A 12,104-nucleotide genomic window follows, 5' to 3' on the forward strand; every position below is an offset into this window, starting at 1 on the left:
ATCATGGTTGCGCCTTGCCTGTCTGTGCCTTGTCACGACCGAGCTTCGACACGGCGGTTGCCTCGATTGATAGTGCATCTTTTGACGATAGCTGTGCCCCAAGGCGACTCGGCGCGACTGTACCTGTGTTGGGAGCGTCTTGCTTGACTGTGCTTCGCTCAGCAATGCCTTGGTTGACACTGCCTGATCGTGATTGTCACCGTACTTGACCATGACAGCTGGCGACGGCGACTGTGCGCCTGGTGTTGATCCTCGCCGTGCTGGAACTGCTACGAGACCGGGGGCAGTGCGCCCTCTCTCGCGACGGCCGCCTTGATGGCGGCATGCATCTCGGACGCATCGGTATGCTCGGTATCGGCCGTATCCTGCGAATGCGTCCTCTGCCTCTCGCCCACACCCGCCCATCCGACCACCTGGAACGCGGGCGCGCCAAACAGCGGCGAGCGCACCGAGCCATGCGTAGTGGCGGTGTTGTGGCTGCTCGAGCTGTCCCTGTCGCTCGAGCCGCGCCGGTAGGCATGTGCGGGCGCAGCGAACACGGTCCTGCTCGCCACCAGGCGCGCTTGCGCATGCGTGTGCATTTGGCGCAGCCGCAGCTCGTCCGCATCCACCACCGCCGCACCCGCACCCGAACCCGCACGCGCACTGAAGCTCGCCGGCGTAAACAGCTCGCCCTCGAGCGCGCCGCCCGCCGTGTCCGAGGCAGGCGCGGGCGAGCGCGACGAGCGTGCGGTCGACGGCCGCGTGTCAGCAGCCTCGCCGTCCCTGCGCAGCATTTCGCGATTGCCGCTGCTGCTCAACGGCATGCTGGCGATGCCCTTGTTCTGCGTCTCGGGTGCAGTGATGGGCCTGCGCCTGCGTCTGGGTGCTGGGCGCAGCGAAACGCCGAGCCCGCCGAGGCCGTCTGTGGCCTCGCGTGCGCTGGGCGGACGCACAGCGGGCGCGGGATGCATGCCTCCGAGCGTACCTCTCAGCGGCGTGGCGTCTGCGTGGAATCGCGAGTCCGAGACCAGGTCGGGGCTGTCCGAGTTCGCCGCAGGAGGGAGCGCCTCGAGCTCAAAGTGGCTGCGGCTGCTATCGACGCCGCAGCGCCTCCTAGCGGCGAGGAAAGCATCGGCGAGCCGGAGCTCGGCGATCTCGAAACGCACGACGTCGCCCTTGTGCGCGGCGAGCTCGAGCATGGCGTGCTCTGTCTGGCACTCGAGCTTGTCGAACTCGTCTGCGAGCGCGGCGAGGCGTGGGTCGGCGGAGGAGCGGCGCGCGGGCGGCGGCAAGCTGGAGCGGTTGCTGGCCGGCGCGAAGGTGACGGGATCGTGCGGCTTGGCGAGGGGGACGAGCGGCACCTGGTTTTGGATGTAGTGCTGGATCATGAGTACACGCTCGTCGAAGCGGTGCGGCTCGAGACCGACGGGGGGCGGACCGAGGCGCTTGAAGAGTTGCGAGGCGAGGAGCGAGGTGGTCACGGCTGGTGAGGCGGTGCGGGTGGGCTTGGCGGGGAGGGGCAGGCCAGCGACGATGGGCGATGACGGTGCGTTGTGGCGGGAGGGCGGGCGTGGCGACGACTCGGGATCCGGAGTGCGCGGAAGCAGGGCAGACGTGATGGCCGAAAGACGATTGACGGGCGTGCGCGGGCGGTGCCCGTGGGCATGCTGAGCGTCTGTATGACCGACGAGCTGGGCGTGGTATGGACCGGGCGATGCGGCGCCGACGCTACTGTTGGCAGCGAGGCCGTGTGCATGGCCCGTGGAGGAGGCTGCACTGGCGTCGTTGTCGGAGCTGTAGCTGGACGATGCGCCGGCTGCTGCTTCGATCGAGGCGGCGTCGGGCCTCCACGCCGAGGGAGGAGCGCCTCTGTTCAGTCTGTTCTTTGCGGGCGAGGGGGGAGCGTTGGGGCCCATGTCGGCGCGGCTGTCCTTGGGACGCAGAAACTTGGGCGCCATGGTGCTGAGCGAAGCGCTGCGCGAACGCGAAGTGGCGGCGGAGGCAGCGTTGTCGGATTGGGAACGAGCCGAGGAGGAAGCCAAGAGCTGGATGTCGGCGGTCGAGGCATTTTGACGCCTGCGCAGCTTACGAGTGTTGGGTAGACGGGAGAGCAAGCTCGAGGTTGCGTCGGAAGCGGAGAGGAGGCAAAAGTCTCGAGTGTGTGCCGAAGCCTGGCTGGCGAATGACTGGACGGAAGCGTTGTCTTGGGCGTGCGAATAGGGAAGACGAGAGCCTGATGCAAAGGAGGCGGGCAGGGTGGCATGGCTGATGTCGGCGTCGGTCTCGGCGCCCGAGTCATATGCCAAGCCGGACTGTTGGGAGCGTGATTTGGCGCGTCGAATCTTGGAGGCGAAGCGGCGCGAGAAGCTGTGCTTTGAGGTGTGGGCATGGTCGTGTTGGGTGGTTGTGGAGGCGTGAAGCACCTCGAGGTAGTCTGTGCGGATATTATCTGCTGCCGATAGGGATGGTCTTGATTCTAGAAAGTCGATACGCTGTCGATCCTGTGCGCTCGATGCGGTCTTTGGTCTTGCGCGCGACTTTGCATTCTGGGGTCTGATGGGGGTTGACTTTGCGGGCACGGGTGGTGGGTGGTTGAGGTGCTGGCTTGCGGTGAAAGCACGGTAAACAGGGGTATCGATGGGGCCTAGGCCCGGAGATGGGAGTGGATCTCTGGAGCGGATGTGGACGTCGCGGCCAGCAGCTTCGAGGTCGCGTGGATCCCAGCTGATGACGTGGACGTCTGCGGGTATGGCAGCATTGCCCGCGTTGCCCGAGCGCACTGGTTCGTCGGGGAGAGCGATGCACGCACGCGAAGGCGAGGGCTGCGAGTTGAGGATGGAGTTGGATCGGTCGCGATCACGACGTCTTGTGAGGAAGCGTAGCGACATTGTGACGGTGGAGCGGCATTGGATGCGACGGAAGCAAAGATTAGTGGGACATTGATTAACGATTCGAAACGGATGTAGAGAGCGAACAGCGACGACGAAGGCAGCGAGGAGAGGATGGCGGTGGTGACGAGACAAAGGGCAGGGGCGTGGAGAGGCTGGCGGGGGCTGGGCTGGGCTGGGCGAATTGGAGTTGCAGTTTGCGGTGAAGTGCGGTGGAGAGCGGTGGAGAAGCGGTGGAGAAGCGGTGCGGTGGCAGCAAATGGCGAGGCGGGGAGGCAGGTGGAGTGCGCAGATCGCATGCAACCCTGCATCTCTCTCTGCCTGCCTTGAGGCTGCCAGGCTCAGCCAGCCAGCATGCGTGACTGTACTCTTTGCATGCTGTCGAGAGTGATTGTGTGATTTCATCCGACGCTCAGCCGCACGCTCCTCCTTCTTTGACTCTCTTCTTCTGCCCTCGGACCTGCTGCGAACTGTGCCTTTGGCTGGGCCCCACCACGAGCATGCTTGGCATCCTCTGCGAGATTCCAGCCCTATCTTTTTCGACGCAAGGGTCCTCTTTTGTGCTTTTCGGCACAATGCGAAGCGCGGCTTCTACGGGCGGACTGTGAATTCCTTCGACTGCTCTGAGACTGGACATTTTTGAGTTGAAAGGCGGCTCCTCCGCGGTAAACTTTGTTCTTATCCCGCGCGCGTGTGCGTCTCGCTGCCTATCACATTTTTGCCTTGCCGTCTCCAACAGCGGGATCAAAGCCAAAAAACATGGCGGGGACGGAGCATCCGATGATCGGTTCACACCCGCGGCAGTGTGATCGCTCGACATCCGAAGCCTCGGTGGATTCCGACGGAGAGTCACAGCTAAGCTCGCCAGCCTGGCGGTTGGTGCATCTCGGCTCCAAGACCTCCCCGCGCTCACGACTCCTCTCCGGAGAAAAAAAAACGCGCTCTGAATACAAAAAGAAGCACCCGAGCGCATCGTCCCAGCCTGCGTGAGTGTGACTGGCAGGTCCCTGCTCTCGGCTCGCTTTGGATGCGCATTGAGCTGCAATGCACCGCTCGACTCGACGGTTGTCTTCGCTTCGCAATCTTATGCACAGGATGCCATCCCTACCGCCGCCTCGAACGCCCTCGCTTCCCAGCAGGACATCGGCAAAACATCATCCTACGGCATACACTCTTCCGATCATCCCGCTCACCCTTGCCCACCTCACCACGCCTCGGCACCACCAGGCAATGTACCAATCACTTTGCTTTTTCTTCTTCGCAACTAACAATCTGCCCATGTGAGAGAGACGGCTTAGTTGTCTTCCAACCATCGATACTCGAATCTATCCCCGCAAAAACCAAACAAGAAGACATCAGTAACCGCACTCTTACTCTCCCACTCTCTCACTGCTGCTGAATAAACTTACCGGAAGTCGCTCTTTTTGCGCTGGCACCAGCTGCCCTCCCAGTCAAAGTAGACGTAGACGCCCTGCTCGTACTCGTCGGTGATCGCCTGCGGTTCCGAATGGCGCTGGAACCACGTGAGATACTGCTTGTGGAATCGCCAGCTCTGCTTCTTGAGCTCCTTGGCCGCCAAGTACTGGTGGTACGTCCCCTGCTGGTAGTAGAAGATGTAAAACAGCGTGTCCACATCAAACTTGGCGTACAGCGCCGGATTGTCAAACACCCCCGCGGGCGTCTGCGGATAGTAGCTCGGCGTGGGGAACGGATTGCGTGGCACATAGTAGCGCGGTCGATCCGAATCCACCGCCTCGGGCACATTCATAAACGACGACTCGAGCGACTTGTGCACCAGCCCCGAATTCGCCTCGCGCTGCAGCGACTTTTGCTTGGCCGACTCGAACGACGACACCAGATCCGTCAGCGACGTTGGCAATCGCGCCTCCGTGCCCGCCTCCTTCTGCGCTGCCGCCTGCTGCGCCGCCGTACCCGCTCCCCCGCCCGCAGGCTGCACCACGCTCGCCGCCGCAGAACTCGCCGCAAGCTGCGCAGGCTCGAATCCGGACATGCCAGTGCTCGCTCCCTCGCCGTTGCCGTTGTTGTTGTTGTTGTTGCTGCTGCTGCTGCTGCTGCTGTTGCTGTTGCTGTTGCTGCTCGCATCCACCTTGCTCAGCCCAGGCGGCGCTGGCGACGCAGACCGAGCCTTGTCCGCCGCATCGCTCGCACGCGCCGCATCCACCCCAGACTTGATTGGCGTCGATGGCGCACCTACCGCTGCCGACAACGCCGACGCAGCTCCATTTGCAGACGCCGCACCATTCGCATCCGTCGAGTCGTTGGCCATCGGCGCGGTGGCGGCGGATGGCGAAGAAACCGCATTGTCGTTGGTGCTCGCCGTGGCACTGCTTGCCACGGCTGCGGCTGCCGCCGCCGCATATCGGATGGGTGGAAGCGGCGCGGCGCTCGGTGCCTTGGGTGGCGAAAGCACGGCAGACTGCGACGCTGCCGGCGCCTTGGCCTGCGCAAAGTTGGCCGTAGGCACCGCCTTCTCCTTGGGCACCGCCACCGCCTCCTGCGACGCCTTCTTCGTCGTCTTCTTGGCCGCTGGTGGCGCAGGTGACGCTGCGGGCTGCGAGGCTGCCGACGAGGCCGCCGCTGCAGCTGCTGCTGCCGCCGCCGCATCCTCCTTCTTGGCATGACCGCTGCCGCTGCCGCTGTCCTTGTCCTTGGTGTTGTTGGATGTACTGCCACTGCTGGTGAGGATGGTGGTATCCTTGTTGTTGATGCTGGTTGTGGTGGAGGTGTGCGTGTCTGCAAGGCTGTCGCGTCGCTGCTTGGTGGGCGTGTCCTTGAGGTCGCGGAAGCTGAGGTCGTCCATGCCGGCGGTCGAGTCGTGGTTGCTGTGCAGGTCGTCGTTCTCCTTGAGGCCGAACGCCTCTTCGCCGTCGTCGAGGTTGAGGTCGTCGTAGATGCCCTCGTCCTCCTCAAAGTCCTCCTCCATGTTCGACTCGACAAAGTAGGCAATGTCCTCCTTGATGTCCTGCACGCGCTCGGTGTCGAGGTTGCCGTTTTCGAGCATGCGCAGCAGGATCTCGAGGCGCGACATGTGCCAGTTGCGCCGGTCGTTGGCGTTTTCGAGCTGCGAGGCGCGCTCGTCCTTGGCGGAGCCCTTCTTCTTCTTGCCCGAGCCCGAGATGGTCTCGATCTCGGCCTCGGCCGCCTCGGTCTGGCGCGCCAGCTCGTCGACCTGCGTGGAGAGCCAGTCGGAGATCTCTGCCTTTTCGCGGTCGCGCGGATTCATCTTGGCGGCGGCTATGAGGCCCTCTTTGGAGAAGGCCTTGGTCTTCATCTCCTTTTCGATGGCCTTGAACTTTTCCATCTGGGTCTCGATGAGCTTGCGGTTGTCGAGCAGCGGCTTCTTGTCCTTGATGTCGTTGCTCTGCAGCCACGTCTTGATCTGGTCGCGTAGACGCTGCAGCTTCTTGATCTGCGTCTTGAGATCCGACTCCATCTTTTCCTTTTGTGTCGAGTTGGTGGAGCGCTGCAGCAGCTCGTACATGTCTTCAAAGATCTCGACACCCTCGCCCACCTTTTTCAAGGTCTTGTCGATCTCTGTTTGCAACTTTCTCGCCGCCATGCTGGACGAATGTGTGGCTCGGCTCTAGCGGAGCGCGAGCTTGAAGTACGGATAGGCGCCAATGCGGAGCGCAGTGTGGTGGCAACGGTGGTGGTGGTGGTGTGACTGCTGCTGGTGTCGATGCGTCGAGGTGGTGGATGGAGGGGTGAAGTGGGGTCGTGGCGTGGAGGAAGGTGTGATGCTCGACACTACTCTGCGGTTTGGATGAGTGGATTTGGAAAGTGGACTTTTGCAGCTGCGCTCAATGCTGGCTCAGGCGTTGGGGGCCGGCTTGGGCTGGGTGGCCAACGCGCGCCCGATCCCCACCCTGGCTCTGCCTCACTTGGCTCTGGGCTCTGGTCGCCTTGCCAAACGGATGCGGACCCAGCTCGAGAGATCCAATCACAGCCTGGGCGCGGCGCTGAATTTCTCGCGCGAGACAAACTCGGATCGAAGGCGCGAAGAATTGCGAGGGCGAGGGCGAGAAAAGTGGATTTGGGCTGCAAGCAGGCCAGCTGGTTGGCATTGGACAGCTCCATCGTCGTTGTTGCCTCTGCACCAACCTCCTTTCGCTTCGTATCTACACCACAGACACCACAGCGGGAGGCATACAGAACATCGACAATGTCCGTTCAACGAAGCTCCAAGCCGCTGACGGCGCTCTTCAAGTCGCTCAGGCTCGGCGCCAACCCTTCCACAACATCAGCATCGCCCATCGCGTCCAGCAGTCGATGCTTCTCCTCCTCACACACTCCTCGTGCCGCCTCCAAAGCAGCGGCGGCTGCCAAGACACCGCAGCGATGTAAGTCCACGCTCCACTGCAGAGACATGCTCGACCACACTCCAGCTGACCCGATCCTCCATACGCTCTGCACCTACAGCCGCAACGTATCCGTTCTCGTCGGCGGCCCTGATCCCGGAAGTACCCGAGTTCATCTCGACGAAGCAGGGCGTCACGCCGCCTCCGCAGCCCAAGAGCGTTCTGTCGGGTGTGATGCCGCGCGTGCACTCGGAGCTGCGTGCGCGCTACGACCCGGGCAACCGTCTGACCAAGCTCTTCGACCGCCAGTCGCGCGAGCGCATCCCGCCGGGCTCGGTGCTCATCGTCGAGTCGTGGACGTCCCCGCTCAAGACCAACTTTTCGTCGTTCTCGGGCGTGCTCATCGCCGTGCGCCGGCGCGGCGTATCGACGTCGTTCGTGCTGCGTAACCTCGTGCAGAAGCTGGGTGTCGAAATGCGCTTCAACCTCTACTCGCCGCTGCTCAAGGACGTGCGTGTCATCCAGAAGGCAGAGGCGGGCAAGAACGACAAGTCCGGCAAGCTGCGCAGGACGAGGCGCGCCAAGCTCTACTACCTCCGCAACGACGACAGGCGCCTCGCTGGTATCGGCAACGTCATCAAGCAGCAGCGCCTCCTCGAGGAGAAGCGCGCACAGGAGATGGCAAAGCGTCGCGGCGGACGCAGGTGAGAGTAAGCTCACGTATAGACTGTCTTTCTTCGTCGAATGGCAAGTGCGTTTTCATTGTTACAATGCCCGTGCAAAAGCGGCATGCTGCGATGCGGTGTGCAATCTTGCATCGGTGCAAATCGGGAGAGGCGGTGAGGGCTGAGAGTGAGATTCGGCCAAGAACGCGCTGCCGGGGCGGCTTCGGATTATCAAATCCAGCCCAAAAAAGCGCCGCCAAAATTAAATAAAGCTCGTCGAATAGCGCCTTACCAACACCTCGTTCAACCCTTCCTTCTTGCTTGACAACCAGCAACCACATCCACCATTGGAGGCTCACGATGGCTGCTCACATGGTGCCCAGGCTCGGCATCAGGCTGGCATCGCCTGCCCTGGTGTCGCACACATCAAGACCGTTGGCCGCCGTCTTCCAGCGCTCGTTCGTCGCGCTCGCTCAACGCTCCTCCGTACCATCGCTCGCCAACGCTTCGCCACTTTGCTCCGCATCGACCACCACACCGACACTGCTATCAACGCCAAGGCCTGGGTCGCTACATGCCGCGCCACTGTCCCGCTCCGTCATCCTCACCGCTCTTGCTCGCCACCAATCGACTGCTGCGGCGACACCGGCCGACTACGCCTCAACCTCGTCCGCCGACTCGACGTCCAGCTCGACACACACCGCGTCGGCAGCCCCCGCGGTATCGAAACCCGTCGTCGCACTGCATCTGTACGCTCTTGCATTCCTCGTGTACGCCATCGTGGTCGTGGGCGGTCTGACGCGGTTGACCGAGTCGGGCCTGTCGATCACCGAGTGGAACCCCGGGTTCAAAGGGATGCGTCTGCCCATCACCACGCCCGAATGGGAGGCCGAGTGGGACAAGTACAAGCAAACGCCCGAATTCCACCTGCTCAACTCCAAGATGTCGCTCGACGACTTCAAGGCGATCTACATGTGGGAGTGGGGCCACCGCGTGCTGGGCCGCGTGATCGGCGTCGCATTCGTGCTGCCCGCCGCGTACTTTGTCACGCGGCGATGGGTTGCTCCAGGCACGCGGTGGAAGCTGGCTGCGATTGCGGCGGGCATTGGATTCCAGGGGTTCTTGGGTTGGTTCATGGTCAAGTCGGGTCTGACGGCACCCGAGCCGAGTGGAAGGGCAAAGACGGTTCACGTCGAGGGAGGCGAGGTGCCTACTTCGGCCGCGCAGACGAGTACGGCAGCGGCAGACTGGACACCGCGCGTGTCGCACTTTAGACTGGCTATGCATATGGGTACAGCGTTCCTGGTGTACCTCGCAATGCTGCATACCGGTCTGGCGGTGCAGCGCGACTACAATGCGGCTAACCTTACGGGCGCCGTGTCGGGCGTGCGGGCTCGCACACAGGCCGCACTGACGCAGTTGGCCAATACGCTCAACCACCCACTGCTGCGCACCCACTCTCGACTCACCAAGGCGGTGGCTGCGCTCGTGTTTACCACCGCCATGTCCGGTGCGCTCGTAGCAGGTCTCGACGCGGGGCTGGTGTATAACGAGTTCCCCACCATGGGCGAGGGTCGCATCGCACCACCCATGCACGAGCTTATGGACGACCGCTACGCCCAGCGTGACGATGGCTCCGATAAGGTGTGGAGAAACCTCGCGCAGAACCCGGTCACGGTACAGCTGATTCACCGTACGCTGGCGGTGACCACGGCGTGTACCGTGCTCGCGCTGGCATGGAAGACGCATCGCCTTGCGCGGGCGTACACTGCCGCTGCACGTGTGGCTTCCACCCCCGTACTGCCTGCGTTGCCGCCAAGGGTGGTGCAGCTCGCCAATGCGTCGGTGGCAGTCGTGGCGGCCCAGGTGACGCTGGGCATTTCGACGCTCATCTACATGGTGCCCATCCCACTCGCCTCGGCGCACCAGGCCGGCTCGCTCGCTCTCCTCTCGGTCCTCGTCGCCCTCATCTCGGCGCTGCGTCCCATCCCTACTCGCATCCTTGCCCCGGCCGCAACGCGCAACACCCGCGTCCTCCGCAAGGTCGCCCACCCCACCCCCGCACTCAAACCTTAGACCCTCTCATTCGTCTGTACTTGTATCTGCAATCCCACCACTTCTGAACCGCTAACTTATGACGTCGATACAAATACAATGAGGAGTGTGATGCTAGCCTTTGAACTTGTACTTGGCACGCAGATGTTCTCCGTACCTGTACAGGATGATGGGGACTGGAAGGCCGAGGAGGCCGATACCGGCGAGGAGGGTGCACGACCACGCATATCCGAGGCCTTCGAACATGTACTCTGCACACAGCGGGAATGCTGCCGCCAGCACCGAGCGCACCAGCACCGCACATGCCGTGGCCGAGGCCGAATACGGCACGAATGCATCCACGAGATACACGAGGATCGTCTGGAAGCATAGGATCGTCGCACACCCCACGAGGAACGACCCCACCAGCGGCACGATCCAGTGCGTTTGGTTGGCAGCACTCCATCCGAACGTCGTCAATCCCACGGGGAGGATGAGCATCCCTACAAGGCAGAGTGGCAACCTGTACTCGGGTCGACCTTTCTTCACCTCTGCGGGGGGGATGGAGGGTGGGAGTTTGTCCGGGTTGACGGTGGGTGTGACGTTGCCAAAAGCGGAATTGGCTCCTTCGGCTGCAGCATCACTGAGGCGCTTGGGCTGTTCCACATCATCCGCTGCTGGATCGGACCGATCGCGCAAAGCTCGCTCGAATGCGCAGCGACGGTAAAAGATGAACCAGCCAACCCTGCCGTCGGCTTCGACCAGACGCGCATAGATCTCGTCCTGCAGCAGCGCATTCGTAAACGCCGCCACGAGAAAGCCGAGCCCCAGACCGAGGTACGACAGCCCCGAGATGCCCAGTGTCCAATTGTACGTCGGCAGCTTCTGTGGCGACGGCGCATCCGGCTCGTCCTTGCGCGTCTGGAACAGCAACGGATGCTGCGTGATGAAGAGATAGATGATGCCATAGCAGAAGCCGAGGTAGTACGAAAAGATCGCACAGATAGGATTGGTAAACAGCAACCTGAAAGGCCGCGATTGGGCCAGCTTGAGTTTGTGCATGATCGCCCTGCTCGGCAGCCATCTCTGCGCCGCCATGACGAGTCGGCTTTGCTTGACCTCTGCCTCGACCGTCGAGGAGGGGGTTGCGTCTTGGATCTGTTGGAGCCGTTGGGCGATGGCACGTTCGCGCTTCTTGCGCAGCAGCACGGGAGCATACGTCTCGTCCAAGAACAGCACGATCACCACAAACACCACGCCGGACAGAATCGTCAGCGTATGCAGCAACCACCTCCAATCCCTCGTCCCCGCGGCAATGAAGCAGCCCAAAATCGACCCGAGCACAGGTCCCATCAACGGCCCCAGACCATAAAGCGACTGCGCACGACCGCGTTCCTTGGGTGCAAACATATCTCCGATGCTACCAGCACCCAGACTCGGCCCGGTACTGCCCGCCGCACCCGCAAAGAAGCGCAGGATGTTGAGCGCCGCAAAGCTCGGACTGAACGCCGACGCGAGGTTGAACGCGATGAACACCGCGCTCGTCATCACGTACACCGGCTGCCTTCCCACCGTCTCGGAACACGGCGCAAGAATAAACGGCCCCACACCCAGCCCCATGACGAAGAGCGATACGGGGAGCACCGAGAGCGTGCGCGATCCGAGGCTGAAGCTGTGGTCGACGAAGCCGTTGCCCGGCACGAGGATCGACGAGCCGAGCGGAGAGATGAAGCCCATGAGCGAGATGATGAGCGTGGTGCCCCACTTTTTGGCGTGCGACCAGTGGCGCGAGTCCTCGCTGCCCTCGAGTGCAATCGCCTCCACCTCGGCGGGTGTCAAGGGCAGCATCGGTGTCGCAGCTACCGCCGCCGAGTTGTGCGCATCCTGTGCTGGTGGCGCTTGGCTCGCATACGTCTGTGTATGGCCGATCGTTTTCAGCGAGGGTATTGACGTCGCCATGGTGAAGGATAACTGCCCAAGCACAGCGTCCTGTTCGAATAGCACTAGCGTCGAGAAGCGCGATTGAGGTGTGCGCAGTAGACCGGGTTGGCCGCAGGAGTCACGACGACATGGCGGCCTGCACTCGAGGTGGTGTATATGAATCGGAAAGCGCGCAGATCGAGCGTAGTGGTAGTCGGATGTACAGCCGTCTATCGAGGACTTTGCATGCAATGTGAGCGTCAAGCCGGCGGCAAAACGCTCGAGGCGGAGCGAGT

The 12,104-nt window shown here is 62.4% G+C and overlaps 4 protein-coding genes across 4 annotated transcripts; 1 reads left to right on the forward strand and 3 right to left on the reverse strand.

Moving 5' to 3' along the window:
- Window positions 1-269: 269 nt before the first annotated feature.
- On the reverse strand, window positions 270-2,870 carry PAN0_023d6110 (uncharacterized protein; the record flags this gene model as incomplete). The annotated part of the gene is made up of 1 exon (XM_014798442.1): window positions 270-2,870. One exon carries the CDS (start codon window positions 2,868-2,870, stop codon window positions 270-272), a length of 2,601 nt encoding a protein of 866 aa, XP_014653928.1.
- A 1,294-nt stretch (window positions 2,871-4,164) lies between these two features.
- On the reverse strand, window positions 4,165-6,450 carry PAN0_023d6111 (CCR4-NOT transcription complex subunit 3; the record flags this gene model as incomplete). Its single annotated transcript, XM_014798443.1, has 2 exons — window positions 4,165-4,195; window positions 4,280-6,450. The coding sequence occupies 2 exons, from the start codon at window positions 6,448-6,450 to the stop codon at window positions 4,165-4,167; spliced, it is 2,202 nt and encodes a 733-aa protein (XP_014653929.1).
- A 603-nt stretch (window positions 6,451-7,053) lies between these two features.
- PAN0_023c6112 (hydroxylation of heme O to form heme A) lies at window positions 7,054-9,930 on the forward strand (the record flags this gene model as incomplete). Its single annotated transcript, XM_014798444.1, has 3 exons — window positions 7,054-7,231; window positions 7,311-7,893; window positions 8,187-9,930. The coding sequence occupies 3 exons, from the start codon at window positions 7,054-7,056 to the stop codon at window positions 9,928-9,930; spliced, it is 2,505 nt and encodes an 834-aa protein (XP_014653930.1).
- Window positions 9,931-10,023: 93 nt separating this feature from the next.
- PAN0_023d6113 (MFS multidrug transporter) lies at window positions 10,024-11,847 on the reverse strand (the record flags this gene model as incomplete). The annotated part of the gene is made up of 1 exon (XM_014798445.1): window positions 10,024-11,847. One exon carries the CDS (start codon window positions 11,845-11,847, stop codon window positions 10,024-10,026), a length of 1,824 nt encoding a protein of 607 aa, XP_014653931.1.
- Window positions 11,848-12,104: the final 257 nt, after the last annotated feature.

The sequence above is a fragment of the Moesziomyces antarcticus genome (assembly GCF_000747765.1).
Source record: "Moesziomyces antarcticus DNA, scaffold: scaffold_v10023, strain JCM 10317, whole genome shotgun sequence".
Classification (NCBI taxonomy): Eukaryota; Fungi; Basidiomycota; class Ustilaginomycetes; order Ustilaginales; family Ustilaginaceae; genus Moesziomyces; species Moesziomyces antarcticus.